At 43.6% G+C, this 16,302-nt stretch overlaps 1 protein-coding gene and 1 long non-coding RNA gene across 2 annotated transcripts in view; both read left to right on the forward strand.

The window, feature by feature from the left end:
• The window catches only part of PDX1 (pancreatic and duodenal homeobox 1), a 16,515-nt gene extending 7,669 nt beyond the window's left edge, over positions 1-8,846 (forward strand). Inside the window, exon 2 of the mRNA XM_081860745.1 lies at positions 7,728-8,846. Coding sequence (XP_081716871.1) covers positions 7,728-8,125 — 398 coding nt within the window. The 3' untranslated portion in view covers positions 8,126-8,846. The remainder of the gene's footprint in view (positions 1-7,727) is intronic.
• LOC309341374 overlaps positions 1-16,302 on the forward strand; it is a 376,013-nt gene that overhangs the window by 237,380 nt on the left and 122,331 nt on the right. The window lies entirely within an intron of this gene.

The following is a 16,302-nucleotide window of genomic DNA, read 5'->3' on the forward strand; positions in this document are numbered from 1 at the left end:
GAACTGAATGGTTAACTGAGGCAAACATTCTATCCATTGACTGAAATTTATTTCATGCTTCCTAATAAATATTATATAATGATATGTTGACTGCAAATAAAGAGAGTAAATATTATAGGTAAATAAGTGAATGGCATAACAGATTCATTTCAGATTGTTTAGTCACTCACTTATTTACATATAGTATAATTTAGTGTTTAACAATATCCTTTGAAGATCCTGTGCTTCTTGCCTGCAGGACTGTGCAGGTGCTTTCAAACAATCGTACCAAAGTTCCTAAAATTATAACCCCATCTTGGTTTGCTTTCTTTTTCTTTTTCTGGACCATGAGCCTGATCCTTGCTTAACTGAAAACATCTTCAAGAAAATAGTGGGACTGATTTCTACCTAAAATATTTAAAATCAAAGGACTAAACTGTTCATAAATCTAAAAGTACCAGAGATTAGTGGATTTAGCATTGGGGTGTGATTTTCTTTTAAAAGCCCTAGTATATTGCATATGTTGTGATGGCAACTCAGGTGTCAATTCTGAATTGCAGGTCCTGCATTGAGCTGGGAGTTCGACTAGACAACTCCTAAAGAATCCTGGTTTAAGGGTGCTGGGAATTATAGCTGTGAGAGGCATAAACTTGAGTTCCCAGGATTATTATTTTTTGGGTAGGGGAGCTATGCGCTTTGAATGAGCTTTAGATGTATGACGTGCTTGGAGAATATCAGAAACTGCTGGGAGTTGTAATCCAAGACATCTGCAGTCCACTAGGCTGGTAAAGGCTGAACTAGATGACCCCTGATATCCCAACTCCATGATTCTGTGATTTCTTGAGCTGATGTGCATATACAAGAAAGGTAACAAACATGTCAATAAGTCATAAGATAAAGCTTTCAACAACCACATGTTGAGCACTCCCAAAAGGCATCAAAGTGGGGGAGACATAGTGATTGACAGAAGGGAACTGGGGGCTAAGGAAGAAGTATCCGAGGGTGGGTGGAAGACGTGATTAATCAGCTGCAGCTTTTCCAGCATTTATCTCCACAGCATGAAAAGTTTTACCTTTATCTGTTCAAAGTGGCAGCTTTGTGTGTGTGTGTGTCTATGTGAGGAATATAACTGTTAAAAGACTACACGCAAAGCTAAGAAGTTGTGCTCAAGCGCATTGCTATCTTCTGTGGTTTTGGAACATTTCAGACCAAGGACCTGCTTCCAGCTTTGCTCATGCATGATATGTAGGGGAACCCATGGAGATGCACAGTTCCCATCCAAAGCAACTTGAATGATGCAATTCATTCATCAACTAAAGCAGGGTATCCCAAACTTGTGTCTCCAGCTGTTTTGGATTACAATTCCCATCATCCCTGACCACTGGCCCTGCTAGCTAGGGATGATGGGAGTTGCAGTCCAAAAACAGCTGGACAACCAAGTTTGGGAAACCCTGAACTAAAGCAATGGAAGGAAAAGCCAGAGGTATGGAGCATTTTCTGGTGCAAACTGAAACAGGTTGGCCGAGTAGCATGCCAAGGTAGTTAGACTATCAGCCTCGGAATTAACGCTCGATATGTTTGAACGATAGTAAACCAGGAGCAAAGAAGGGTTCCCCATAAGAAACGCCTAAAAGATTTGCTGCTGATGGATCCTCCTGATGTCAACTGCATTATTTAGTTGCCATTAATTTGATTTTAATTGATTTTTATAATGTAATATTTTTAGAATGTGTGAATATTTGATTGTTTGATTGTTGATTGTTGTTAGCCGCCCTGAGCCCGGCTCCGGCTGGGGAGGGCGGGATATAAATAAAATTTATTATTATTATTATTATTATTATGCGGCAATCTTAAACACATTTACTTCGCATCAAGTCCCCACTGAACACAGTGGGACTTACTTCGGAAGAAATGTGCATTGAATTGCAGGATTAGCGGCCCCAATTGGAGCTGAAATGAAAAAGCTCACAAAAACCTGAGTCTTTTTGAAATTCTGTTTTCAGCTTTCAGGGATATTTGGAGCTTGATTTAAGTCGATTCAAAGCTAAGAGGGAGAATTTAAGTATTTTCCAACAAAATAAGGTACTTTTGCATTTTGTATCATTATGGGCAGTTGGATCAGCAAAAGTTAGTATCGACGTTCCATTTAAACTGATAGACTTTTGGATGAATTGACGCTTGCCTGAAGGCTGTGACGCTTGCCTAAAGAAAGGGGCCAAACTGCATATTAAAATAATATACGAGTTTTCACGTCTGATGAGTGGAAGGACCTTTCAAACAGGATATCAGTTTCCATTACACGTAGAAGGGAATTACCGTCCTCCTCACTTCGGTTCCACATTGGGTATGGGGTTGCCCTGAGAGGATGTGAACAAGCTCATACATGCTTGCCCGCTCTTTCAAGATCAAGTCAAACTGGATTTCTTGCAAATTAGATTGGCTATCAGTCCAATCCTGGACACCCTACTCTGGCAGAAAGTCCAATCGATCTTGGGCGGGGAGGGATAGCTTTGCCATGTTGTTTTATCTGTTCTTGGACCTTACAACAATTCAACTACAGATAAGCAAATAGGATGCTAATATACTTAATTTGGATTAAAAAAAAACAAAAAACAAAACACCACTGGTTTTAACAGAATTTGATATCATAGGAAAGAGCCCTGTGATCTTGAGTTCTATGGAGCTTACTTCTGAGTAGCCAGGTTTACGATTGCATGGTAAGCTTGTTTTCTCCAGAAACAACATCCGAGTCCGCCTTCGGTTCTTGCGGATCTTAGAAGGTAAGCGGAATATTCCTACCTATTGTCTCGGAGGCCAAATTTAGAAGCCTAATGTTACCAGAAGCACCGTCCTAGGGCAGGATCTGGCCGAACTGAAGCACTTTAGAAATCTCGTGCATTGTGGGAGGAGATGAGAAGTCGGTTTCTACGAAAGTTAAGCAGGAAATAAATGCCTATTAAATGGATCTTACCCCCACGTAAGCGTAATATTGTGCAGCCTTACGCATGGGCTTAATTTCCCTGTTGAGCCGCGCAGCCCGATCCTGGTGGCTCTTATACGGAGCTCCTTTACATGTTTACTCGGAAGTAAATCCCAGCAAGTTCGGTGTCGGGCATGCTCTTTAACGCTCCTGTTGGAGTGCAGCTTTATAAGTGCACAACTTTGGCTGAACAGCCTCTGTTGAAAGCGATTCCCACAATACGTATAACATTAGGAGACTTAGGTGAAGTGGGGGCTTAATCCCAAGTAGGTATGTGCACAAAATCTTAGAATGGTGGGGCCCTATCCTAAGCCAATTGATTCGTGTTAAATTATTTTAAAAGTTAAAAAGATTGTGTTTATTATATATCAAGATTCAATAGATCAACAGTCAATCAAATCCAATTTGGTTTGCGAGCGTGTACCTCGGCGCACTGTTCAGCTGTTTAAAAAATCCGAGAGTAGGGAGATCAAAACGTTTCTTGCAAACTACCAACACCATAAGATCGATGAGACTTTTTGCCAGGGTAAAGTGGATTAGGTTGGCAACCGATTTATATGCAAGAAATCCAGTTTAATGATAGTAGAATCCCATGAATGCCACTCTCCATCCCCGTCAAGAAAAAGAAATCCAAACAAACAAGTTTTGAGATGATGTTCTATTTCCACGGCTATATAAACAATTAATATCTTAAAATTAATAAACTGCACACCCGAACTGTGAAGCTAAAGAACTAGAGAAATGCTGGGATCAATTAATCCGTTAGAATAAGGACGAAATCAATGTTACTTAGGCTGTAATCCTCATCCAGCTCCAATGTTGGGAAGTGGCTTAAAGTTTATTGATTTGTTTAGGTAACGTAAAAGCTCTGCTAATATTATTAGTTGATATGGGAGAGGAAATTGCGGGTTATTCATAGGTTTTTTCCCTGTGTTGCCAAGTAATTTTCCAATATGCCTGAAAGATGGCAAAGGGAATGTGTGTGGAATTATCCTATGACAAACAATGAAAAACTGGGCATTCTTAAACTTCATTGATTTCAAGGAAGACAAGCTTACCTTTTTATGTCCCACGAATTTCATTGATAGGAACTTGGGGGCGGGGGGGGCATAATACTCCAGATTTTCTAAACGTAGCAGTAAAAATAGTATTTACTAGCTATTAGAGTTGAAATGTCAAAATCAGAATCCGTTTGTTTTCGCTTATGGTTTTTGCTGTTCGGTATTTATATTGGATTTATTGTATAGTTATCTGGAAAACTTGTCCTCCTCTGAGAGGTTTGATAAATATAATTAATTAACTGGATGGCTGAATAAATTGACGGTTGGTGATTTCAGTGTGGGTTGCATTAGAAACTGGAAATACCTTCCTTAGGAAGAACCCGCTCCCCAAATCTTGAAAGGACCTAGAAATCTAGCTGCAGCAAAAATTACTCCAGACGTCTGTCAAGTAGGGAAATATTGCATTCGATATTCTGGGTAATGAGAACAGCTAATTCTTGAAGGTCCTCACCTACATCTCACGGGCGCCCCACGAATTTCTTAACAAGACAAAAACACATCTTAGGGAACCGATCTGTTCACGACTTTGGTATTGATTTGGTTTTATTTACTGTGACGATTTTCGGCTGTAATTTTAAAAAGGAGGCGAAGAGTTGACCTTCAGAAAAGTTTAGCACCCACCCGCCCACACGAGACAAATTTTCAAGTACAGTATATTGAAAGTTACTCTTTAGTAGTAAGCACGGAAGGACGCAAATGCGCGGGCTGCTTAACTCTTAGTTTTAAAAATGGACCGTTCCAAGTTTGCGTCTCAGTGCGCAATCCTATGCGCATTTCACCAGGAGTAACGCCTACTACACTGTTCAGTGGGGATTATCCCAGACATCAGTATTACAGCCCTTGAGTACTTAATTCAATTTTTTGCAGCCCCATCAGGTATTTTTCAACTCCTGGGCTTTCTTTGCTCGCAAACGACCCCATCTCCAATTTGCTCTAAGCGTGTGAGAGACGATTCAGCCAACCTGAATCTTGGTGTAGCTGATGGGTTGTATTGTGCTGTGGGCAGAAGCAGCCAGCCCAAACTGTAGGCAGAGCCCAAGCCGGTGACAGGCAGAGGCAACACTTTCTAGGTTTATCCCCGTTTTAATTCCGGTTGAGTTTTACAAGAGGGATACTGAGACTAAGAAAAAGGAAGCGGACAGGTAGTGCCACCCAAACCTCTCCAAAGACTGATTGCAGGTAAGAAGGCAGACAGGTGGGGGCTGGGTTGGGGTTGATGGGGTGATGCTCCACTTGCCCTAATGGACCAGCTGCTGACATTTCCTTTCCACAAAGAGTCCTGGGAATTGTAGTTCACCCCTCACGTAGCTACAGTTATCAGCGCCCTTAGCAAACTATAGTTCGAAGGGGGTTTTGTGTGTGTGATTTAAATGTGCTTTGAATGTACGGTGTATCCATTGTTGTGGGCCCTTGTGCAAAACGTTTTGGTTCTTTTGGGAGACGGGCTTCTAATTTAGCTTGGATTTCACAGCGGTATCCAATTGCATGCCTTCTGACTGGAAATGAAACATTATGATGCGAAGAAGAAACTTAATTCCGTCTCTTCAGAGTGTATATAAATGACAGGTGAATCTTTATGCGTAATATGGCTTGACATGACAAAGTTGCATTAGAATATTCCAATCCAATCCAAAGAACCTTATTGTACCAGCCATTGGCCATGACAAATCTGAATCAAAAATAACTACAAGCAAAAGGAGAGTCGTGCCACAAATAATTATCTCTATTTAGATCTCTGCGTCTCCCTTACAGTTCACTGCTATATTTTCTGCAGTCTTCTTTCTGATCTTTTTGGAACCCAAAGCAAAAAGGACAACTTTATGAGTCACTGAAGGGTTTACATCGTTAAGAAGTCATAGGATCGTCTCTGCAGTGGAGAGTATTAGAATATTGCGAGAATTTAATTTTTTCACTTTAATAACTTCCAGCTTTTTCGAAGAATAATAAGTTTTGCTACTCAAAGGCTGGAGAGAGAGGGGGCGAATTCATTAATGATTGATTTTGTGTGTGTGTGTGTGTGTGTGTGTGTATATACTGTTGCATATGACAAAATTTTCGTGTATGGTAATTTAATAGCATTTGTACTGTCCACACTGACTGGCAGCGACGCTCCAGGGTTCCGGACAGGAGTCTCTCTCTCAGCCCTAACATGCAGATACTAGTTACAGATAGGTAGCCGTGTTGGTCTGCCATAGTCAAAACAAAACAAATTCCTTCCAGTAGCACCTTAAAGACCAACTAAGTCAGTTCTTAGTATGCAGATACTAGGAACTGAACGTCGGACCTTACGCCTTAGCTACGGCCCTTCCCCAAAGACCAACCATTATATTCCCATTTCTTTCCGGTATAGTTCAAGTTGCTAATCCCTTTCTGGTCTTCCAAATTCAGAATTCTTGCTGGCTCCTTCCTGGTTTTATTCAGTTTCGGTTCGGCGTGCTTCAAACGCTGTCGGTCACGTTTGTGCTTGGCGGAGGCGAATTTTAAGGACCGAAGGAGTGCTTTAACATAAAACATACAGAGAGAGAACCCTATCTACGGTTTTACTGAAACAGAAAACGAAACAAACGATATTTTAAATGGCTTTTCTATCGGTTTATTTATTCGATCATTTTAGGTAACATGCCACAGCAAAGCATGACGACCCAGACAGGTTAGAATATTGTTACAGAATTAAAATCCGCAACAAAACGCTTTAAAACGACCGAAGTACAGCATGCGCGAAAAACCATTCCTCTTAAAGGCTGGGTGATGTTGGCGGTGGAATCAAGGTCTTACCTGTCAGCAAAACTCTTATTTAAGGGAAAGGCAGGTCCATAGCTTGGGGGTCTGGATCAAGGACGACCTCTGGTTCCCAGTAAAGAAGGCAGTTTCAGAAGAGCATCCGCATCAATGTGTGGGCAGGTGCGTATGAGAAAAGGAGCCTTCTCTTCATTAGATTTATTTCACGCTTCCTTGTTTATTTCATGCATCTAGACTGAAGTTTTAACGATAGGTTTTATTTAGAGCAGGGTTTCTCAAACTTTTGTCTCCAGCTGTTTTGGGACTACGACTCCCATCAGGATGATGGGTTAAAAGGCAGACAAATAACCACATGAAGCGTTTTTCACCTGCTGACAACTCTGTATGGCCGAGTCTAGGACTGCTCTAAGACTTGTTTCTGCTGAAATTTTGTTTAGGGTCACGATGGCTGTTACGTGAGATGTATTATGATCCAAATGGTTACCTCAATTACACACAGAATTCCCAAGGGTCGTCTGACCCCGTGCGGTGCAGGAATCTCAACCAAATCAACACAGATCAGGTTGCTAGACATTTCCTTGTTATCCTGGCAACAGCTGATTTTGGTTTCTTTGGATTTATAAAACAAAGGAAAGCGCCTTCCCGAAGATAGAGGACCACAGGAATTTCGATCTATCACCTTTTTAACTCTGTTCTGTGCTTGGTAAAAGTGTTTCCCAAACTTGGGTCTCCAGTTGTTTTAGGACTATAATTCCCACCATCCCTGACCACTGGTCCAGCTAGCTAGGGATGATGGGAGTTTTAGTCCCAGTTGGAGTCCCAAGTTTGGGAAACCCTGGCTTAGAAGAAAAGTTAGAATCAGGTCGTCGCCTCCTCAAGGTTCTAGTCCTCACGAGCCATCCACGACAACGCCCTCCTTGCGGTGCCTCCCTCTGGGTCGATTCTCATTGATCTGTTCCTCTTCCTAGGGGGCTCTTTCGTGGTGGAGCAGGAGGAGAATAAGCGCACGAGGACCGCCTACACGCGGGCGCAGCTGCTGGAGCTGGAGAAGGAGTTCCTCTTCAACAAGTACATCTCGCGGCCTCGCCGGGTGGAGCTGGCCGTCCTGCTGAACTTGACCGAGAGGCACATCAAGATCTGGTTCCAGAACCGGCGGATGAAGTGGAAGAAGGAGGAGGACAAGAAGCGAGGCGCCGGCGGAGGAGGGAGCAGCCAGGAGCCTGAGCAAGACTGCGCCGTGTCGTCGGGGGAACTGGCCGGGAAAGAGCAGGGCGAAGAGGAGCGCTCGGCGCCCAGCCTGCTCCCGGTGGAACTGCTCCCCTCCAGCCCCGACGCCTCGCCCAGGCGGCAGCAGGACGCACGGTGAAGGAAGCCCAGGCTCCGGAACTTGCGGGAAAGCAGATCTGGCAACCTGTCTTGGACGTCTGTCACCGCCGCCCCACAAGATAAGCCCTCAGAGGTCTCTGGTCCTATCTCGTCCGAAGGGACAACCTGGTGCCCTCAAGGTGTCGCTGTGGACTACAACTCCCATCAACTCTAGCCACCCTGATGCCTTTGAGATGTTCTGGACTGTGAGCCCTAAGTCAATTTGATGCCCTCTAGATGTGGACTGCAACTCCCATCAGCACTAGCCGGTATCACCAACATTCCCACCAAAGGGATGATGGGAGTTGTAGTCCACAACATCTCCAGGGGACCTGCTGTAGACTGCAGCATCCCTTGGCGGGGGCAGGCACAAAAAGAAGGGAACTCTCAGGTGTGGGGACTGGGGGACCCTCCAGGTGTTGCTACAACTCCCAAAATCCCTGACCATTTGGTCATACTGGCCAGAGCTCTTGGGATCTGGAGTCAAAGGTTCCCTGCCCCATGACCTAAGGAAAGAGGGGAGGGAGGAAAACATGAGTATTTTCCCCTTCAAGTCTTTAGTGTCTTGTTTCTTTTAATTTTTTTAAAAAGCAATCTCAATTAAGAAGCCTTTTTTTTAAACGTGCTTGTTTAAAATGTTTTTGAAAATTGGATATTTAAGTGATTATTCTATATTAATAAATATTCAGACATTGGGAGGAAATTATGTAAGTGTAAGTATAAGGGCAGGGACACGGGTGGTGCTGTGGGTAAAACCTCAGCGCCCAGGACTTGCCGATCGCATGGTCGGCGGTTTGAATCCCCGCTCCCGTCGTTCGGTCCCAGCGCCTGCCAACCTAGCAGTTCGAAAGCACCCCGGGTGCAAGTAGATAAATAGGGACCGCTTACCAGCAGGAAGGTAAATGGCATTCCGTGTGCTGCGCTGGCTCGCCAGATGCAGCTTGTCACGTGACCCGGAAGTGTCTGCGGACAGCGCTGGCTCTCAGCCTATAGAGTGAGATGAGCGCACAACCCTAGAGTCTGGCAAGACTGGCCCGTACGGGCAGGGGTACCTTTACCTTTAAGTATAAGGGCATCCTTTAGACTCCTTGCATTAGAATGGACTTGGGAATATCATTCCCTGGTAAACAAGAAAGACACGAAACATGTTTGGTGACTGGAGTGTGGGGCTCACTGGAGGAAAGATGGTTGGAAATGTAGTGAATGGGGAGTACACACAGCGAGAGATTTTTTTCAGTCCTGCAGCCTGCAATAACTGTTACGGGATTGCGGCGTTAACAGTGTCTGTACATAGAAAGGTGCTTTCAATTGATTTAGAATATTGGCCCATCTATATTATTCAAGCAAGCCTTTCTTGGAGATGCCCAGGGACTGAACCTGCAATCTTCTGCATGCAACACAGATGCATGAATGCTTAGTTGAGGCCCTTCCTGTGGGGATGTTCAGGGATACAGGAGAGGATATATTGCTTGATTATAGCCTTTCCAACTTGAGTAAACAAGTTCACAATTTAGCAGAGTAACATTCCCCTTTTTAAACTTGCAGCGGATGCGTTTGCTCAGGCTCGCTAAAGCCTCTGTAATAACTGTTCTGGTATTTTCCCCTTATTCCCTCATAAAAGATAAGACACAGTCTTCTATAAAAGTATAAAAAGAGTTTACTCACATTCTGTTCACAATCGGATCCCAGAAGGCAGACTTAGCTTAGAAAAGTAACATACACCTGGAAATTCATAGTCTCATAAGGAGACTGTCCCTCTGTCCTCTCTTGGCTGGAACCCAAGAGGGCATCTTTGGCTAAGCAAATGTTGCTTCTTCGATGCATGTAGTAAAAAAAAGAGAGATATGGCTGCCCTGCCCTGTGCTTTTGTCGTTACCTGCACAGGTGAGGCCACGCCCACTTCTAGTCACATGCAGAGGAAGTCTGTTACAGCCCAGAAGGAAACAGGAAGTTTACCTGCTGGCTGGACAAACATCCCTCCCCATGTGTAAACATGTTCACTCTAGGAATGTTGTACTTGACTGCTCTTGTGTTTCACATCCCACACTTCCTTCCTCATTCAGCAGTAAAATCTGATGCCATAAACAATACTGGATCCTAAACATGCCTACCTGAAAGGAAATCTCATTGGGTTTACTTTCCTGCGAGTATGTTCAGGCTACAATCCCATGCCCTCTAACCTGGGAGTAAGCTCCACTCAGTACAATAGGAGACACTTCTGAGTAGTGCTAAAAGGTTTCCAAACATATGCATATTTACTAAGGAAAGGAGGTCCCAGCCTGCAATGGGGCTCAGTCCAAAGTCAGTGTGCTTTTTAGCCATAAAAGCACACATAGGTCTATCTTGTCCCAAACCCTGTGTTCCACAGCAGCTAATAGAAACCTCAGGGAAGTCCACAAACAGGGCATGTATGCATGTATCTAGCTCATGACTGTCTTCTAATAGCAGAGATTATGGCCACAGTCAGATAGGTTACAGAGGATAAGGTAGGTTGGATGTCTCATTTTATTAGAAAATTAGAGATCAGAATTTTGGGTTTGTTTTCAAGATGTGAATTTATACAGGACAAGACACTTGGAGCATAGTTCAGCCAAAGTTAAAGCATTTTTTCTTGCCTCATTTAATTACAATAATGGGAGGATTAACATATACTTAAGGCTGCAATCCTTTTACTCACTTACCTAGGACTAAGTCCCATTGAAGGCAGTGTGACTTTCTTCTTAGTAGACAGGCATGGGGCTACACTGATCTTTGAACTCAAGAAGACTCCATACATATCTGTTCAGGGGTAAGCCCTCCTAAGGTCCCAGGGGTAAACGTTTGAGTATAAGATATAAGGTATAAGATTATACCGCAGGTTTTTCATTCCAGTTTATTCCCCAAATGTATAAAGTGAAAGCCAACTCAGATCCAAGCCTGGCTTTTACTTCCTTTCATGTGAAACTTGTGCAGAGCAATTTCTACTGATAAGAAGGCAGTTTGTATACATTCCCAGAATGGACAGCTGAGACTCTTGAAAACAGGTTACATAGCAATGTGCCTTGTGCGATATCAGATCATTTCTCCGTCCAGCTCAATACTGCCTTACAATGAGTGACAGCAACTCTCCAGGGTTTCAGACAAGGGATTGGCTTGGCACTAGCTGGTGATGCAAGGGATTGATCCTAGGACAAGGTCCTGTTTTGTGCGCAGAGAACTGACTCAGAGAGTGAAAAATTCAGAGAGATCTTTGATCCAACCAGGTGAGAAACACATCAGAAAGAGTTTCCTTGTTACATGGTTGTGAAGTGGCCTTTATCAAGGGCTGGGTGACTGGGCAGTGGTGTAGCTACAGATCAATCATAGCACTGAAATCCAGAAAGCATAAGATGGTGGAGGGTGGAGGCAACTACAGTGGTACCTCGGGTTACAGACACTTCAGGTTACAGACTCCGCTAACCCAGAAATATTACCTCGGGTTAAGAACTTTGCTTCAGGATGAGAACAGAAATTGTGCTCCAGCGGCGCGGCAGCAGCAGGAGGCCCCATTAGCTAAAGTGGTGCTTCAGGTTAAGAACAGTTTCAGATTAAGAACGGACCTCCGGAACGAATTAAGTACTTAACCCGAGGTACCACTGTACAAACAGGCCTGGCATCAGCATCTAGGGCGCTCTGGCCATGCCATGACCCACCAGGGAATATGCTCATATCTACAGCATCCATTCTTTCATATGCAACAATAGCTTAGTTATGAATCCTTGTTTGGAGCATCCTTTAACCCTGAAAGCAATCTTTGAGTATGAAAATAAGAAAGCTAAGTTTATTATAGGAAACACATGACGGATAGAAAAGAGCTTCTAGCTAATTAAGCTGAAGATGCAAAGAACCATGCTTGCTCTTTTATCTCTGTGGTGGGTGGGGGTAGAGATAGAAAGAAGATGTCTCCTCACTTGAGGTAGGATGATTAAGAGCAGGAAATGAGGTACTAGTATCAGTCTCACTTCTGAAGAAAGGTCAGCACAGGTTAGGTCAGAAAGATGGTCTAGGAAGTTTGGAGGTTCCCTTCTCTCTCTGCTATGCAAAACCCCATCAGCCTTTATACAAGTTGAGTTACATCCCAACACTTTCACGTGGTTATAGATGCTCATTTTGTTATTTTAAATTTACATATATATTGTCCTTTTCTACAAGTAAATTGATTTAGCATCAGGGCAGCAGAAGCAAAGCCCATTTATTTTTGGAGTTCTGGAGGTGCTCTGATTTAATGAGTTTAAAATGTACAACCACACATTCCCAGGGTATTTCTTTTTAAAGAGGATTGGGAAACTTTTTAGTTTCTTTTTCTTTTGTTTATCAGGAATGCAGGAGCAGTTGTAAAGTATGGAATGATTGGGTAATCCTTCCACATTCTTCTCTTATCTGGCCAACACTTAGGTGTTAGTCCCACGGGAATCCTTGTTCTCAACACAAAGAGGGTTCATTATGGGATGTGGTTTTTGCAGTGCTGACCAAAACTGGTGACAAATCGCCCTTCTTGCCATAAAGAAGCAGCAACCCAGGTTGTGCATTTTCGGGGATCCCACCTCCTTCCTGCCATTATAGTCCATAAAGTAGATAAGGCTGCTGCAATCCTAAACACGCAAACAGTGCAATCCTATACAGTGGTACCGCAGGTTACAGACGCTTCAGGTTACAGACTCCACTAACCCAGAAATAGTACCTCGAGTTAAGAACTTTGCTTCAGGATGAGAACAGAAATCGTGCTCTGATGGTGAGGTGGCAGCGGGAGGCCCCATTAGCTAAAGTGGTACCTCAGGTTAAGAACAGACCTCCAGAACGAATTAAGTTCTTAACCCAAGGTACCACTGTATACTCGTCTACCCAAAAGTAAGCCACAGTGAATTCCGTAGGGCTTTCTCTTAGATAAGTGTGCCTGAAGTTGCAGCCTCACAGGAGAATAAGCTCTACTGAACACAGCCAGTCTTATTTCCTTGAAAACTAACAGAGGATTGCACTGCAAGCCTAACTATCTTCTTATTTAATTTGGTCTTATGGACTTAGTAATGCAAGAGGAATGGTGCAGGTTTCCTAGCTGATGCCTCCAAACTTCAGCCCCTATTTGTTGACAGGGGAAGACAATAATAATTATTAATAATTATTAAATAATAATGATGATGATGATGATGATGATGATGATGATGATGATGCAGTGGGAGAGCACCTGTCTTGCATGCAGAAGGTCCCTACTAATACTAATACTAATACTAATACTAATACTAATAATACTAATACTAATTTTCATGTCACATTGTCAAGTTTCAGAAGAGGAATTGAAGCTGGTAAGCAATAGATTGAATCATAGAATCACAGAATCATGGAATTGTGGAGTTAGAAGGGAACCTAAGGGCCACCTAGCCCAACCCCCTGCAATGCAGGAATCTCAGCTAAAGCATTCATGACAAACGACCATTCACAGAAATTCACAGATTGCAATACCTCCATGCTCAGAACTCCTCAGGAGCAAAATTAAATCTGACAGTTCGCTGGGGAAAAGTATATAACTTGCAGCTGAAGACTTTACAGATTATTAATATCTTGGATAGTTTATTTCCATTTTCTGGCGTTGGAATTGGGTTAATATTGGAAAAAAATACAGTGGAAATGGGAAAATGCACCTCAAAATCTGAATGTTTGGTTATGCCACTGTCAGGATCAGTACAGACATGCAAGTATGTTCATTGCTGCCAGACAACAACAGCAATCAAATCCCAAGCCCTGAATAGAATTCACCCATTCCTCAGAATGTCAGCATAGCTGGCTGATATGTTCCTGATCGGTCTTCCTTTTCATAGATGCATGGAAAGGTGACAGGTTTGTGTTTCTTACATTTATATACCACCTTTTCTTCTAAGGAGCAAAAGGTGGGGTACATGGCTCTTCTCATGTCATCCGCACAACAACCCTGTCAGGTAGATTAGGCCAAGAGATGGTAACTGGCCCAAGCTCATCCAGTGAGCTTCATGGCTGAGTGGGGATTTCGAACCCTGGTCTCCCAGGTCCAACGGATCCATGGGAGAAGTGACCAAAACAGCATGCCAGGTATGAAATGTTGTCAAAACCACGTTTCATGTCTGCTACCAACATCTACTCATGAAAGCTGTGTTCATGTTGGCCACCCATTCATATGTTCCAAACAGACAACTTGATCTTTCCATTGATCCTGTTTAGCTGTGCAAGTGCCTAATAATAATAATAATAATAATAATAATAATAATAATAATAATTTATTATTTGTACCCCGCCCATCTGGCTGGGTCTCCCCAGCCACTCTGGGCAGCTTCCAACAAACATTAAAAATACATTAAAATGTCACACATTAAAAACTTCCTTGAACAGGGCTGCCTTCAGATGTCTTCTAAATGTCAGGTAGTTGTTTATCTCTTTGACATCTGGTGGGAGGGTGTTCCACAGGACGGGTGCCACTACTGAGAAGGCCCTCTGCCTGGTTCTCTGTAGCTTTGCTTCTCACAGTGAGGGAACCGCCAGAAGGCCCTCAGCGCTGGACTTCAGTGTCCGGGCTGAATGATGGGGATGGAGACACTCCTTCAGGTATACTGGGCCGAGGCCGTTTAGGGCTTTGAAGGTCAACACCAACACTTTGAATTGTGCTCCGAAACGTACTGGGATTATGTCTCAAACATGTTTGTTGCTGCACCCCACCCACCTAAACTAGTACTTGGGCTGAGGCCTGCAGGCTGTGAGTTCCGGAAACTTCGGAATTCACAGGCAAGGGAGGTGGCAGGAAAACAAGAAGCATCAATTTCCCCACTCACCTGGAAGGAGTTTTCTGGTCCGGCTCCCAAGTAAGAGCCAACACTGCCATCTAGTGACCTTTTCACACCGCAGCCAGAATTTGAATCCTCACTTGCCCTTGCCAACAACCTCTCATGAAAACAAGGGTTATGGAATTCAAACACTATTTTACTGTCAGTTGACATCCCTTTTGCCTCGTCTTCTTTGTGTCCCCACCCGCATCCTGGAATATCACTGATGTGTCAAGTACAAAGCAAGAGTTCAGGCATAATTAAGTGATCCGAGACTTGCTTAAGAACATGAGGAGGTCATTGCTGGTTGGGTCATGTCAGTGTTCACCAAGGTAAAGGTAAAAGTAAAGGACCCCTGGTTAAGTCCAGTCAAAGGTGACTATAGGATGCAGCGCTCATTTCGCTTCAGGCCAAGGGGGCCGGCATTTGTCCACACACAGTTTTCCAGGCCATGTGGCCAGAGCACACAGAAATAGTGTTTACCTTCCTGCCACAGTGGTAACTATTTATCTACTGTCACTGGTGTGCTTTCAAACTGCTAGGTTGGCAGGAGCTGGGACAGGGCAACAGAAGTTCACCCCATTGTGCAGATTCGAACCACCAACCTTCCGATCAGCAAGCCCAAAAGGCTCAGTGGTTTAGACCACAGTGCCACCCGCTCCCTAAAGATGTCATGGCGGTAACATCCTTTGAAGACTCCCATAAGCCAGCTTGCACTAGGGCAGGGGATCCTCAGGGCTGGGAGTCAAATGTGGGTCTACCTATCTGATCCCTGGAGCTGTCCCAAGGTCAAGCACCCTAACCAGGCCACATCCCTCACAGGTGTGGTTTGCCACCTCCTCAAGGTGCTTTTGCTTAGCTAGAATGTGTTAGCTGTGATCATGCTGCTTCTTTGCCTAGATGGAAGATGGAAAGTCGGATGTATGTGTGTGTTTTCACGTGTAGAAATCTCTGATTTATGTGTGCCTTCTGCACACGACAGGCATGATGGCATTCTGAAGTGACACGGGCAGGCTGCTCTGAGTAACCCAGCTGCTCCTACTACTTATCTGCTTATTTTCATTTATGAAGCCACTTCCCATTTTTTAAAAAAAATCACAGAGCAATTTAAAAAGAAAACCATCAACAAGAAAAACATATATAGAAATGCTTTGAATTCTAATGCAGATACAAGCAGCGGTTTAAAACAAACAAACAAAGCCTCCTCTTAAAAGGCTTGTTGCAAAAAGAAAGTCTTCAATAGACTTTGAAAAGATAGAGATGATGCCTGTCTGATATGGTCAGGAGGGAGTTCCAGAGAGTCGGTGCCACCACATTAAAGGCCTCATTCCTACAGCATAGGCCGCAGGTCTCCTGATGAGATGGTATCTGCACA

This window comes from Podarcis erhardii (genome assembly GCF_964252035.2).
Source record: "Podarcis erhardii genome assembly, chromosome: 4".
Classification (NCBI taxonomy): domain Eukaryota; kingdom Metazoa; phylum Chordata; class Lepidosauria; order Squamata; family Lacertidae; genus Podarcis; species Podarcis erhardii.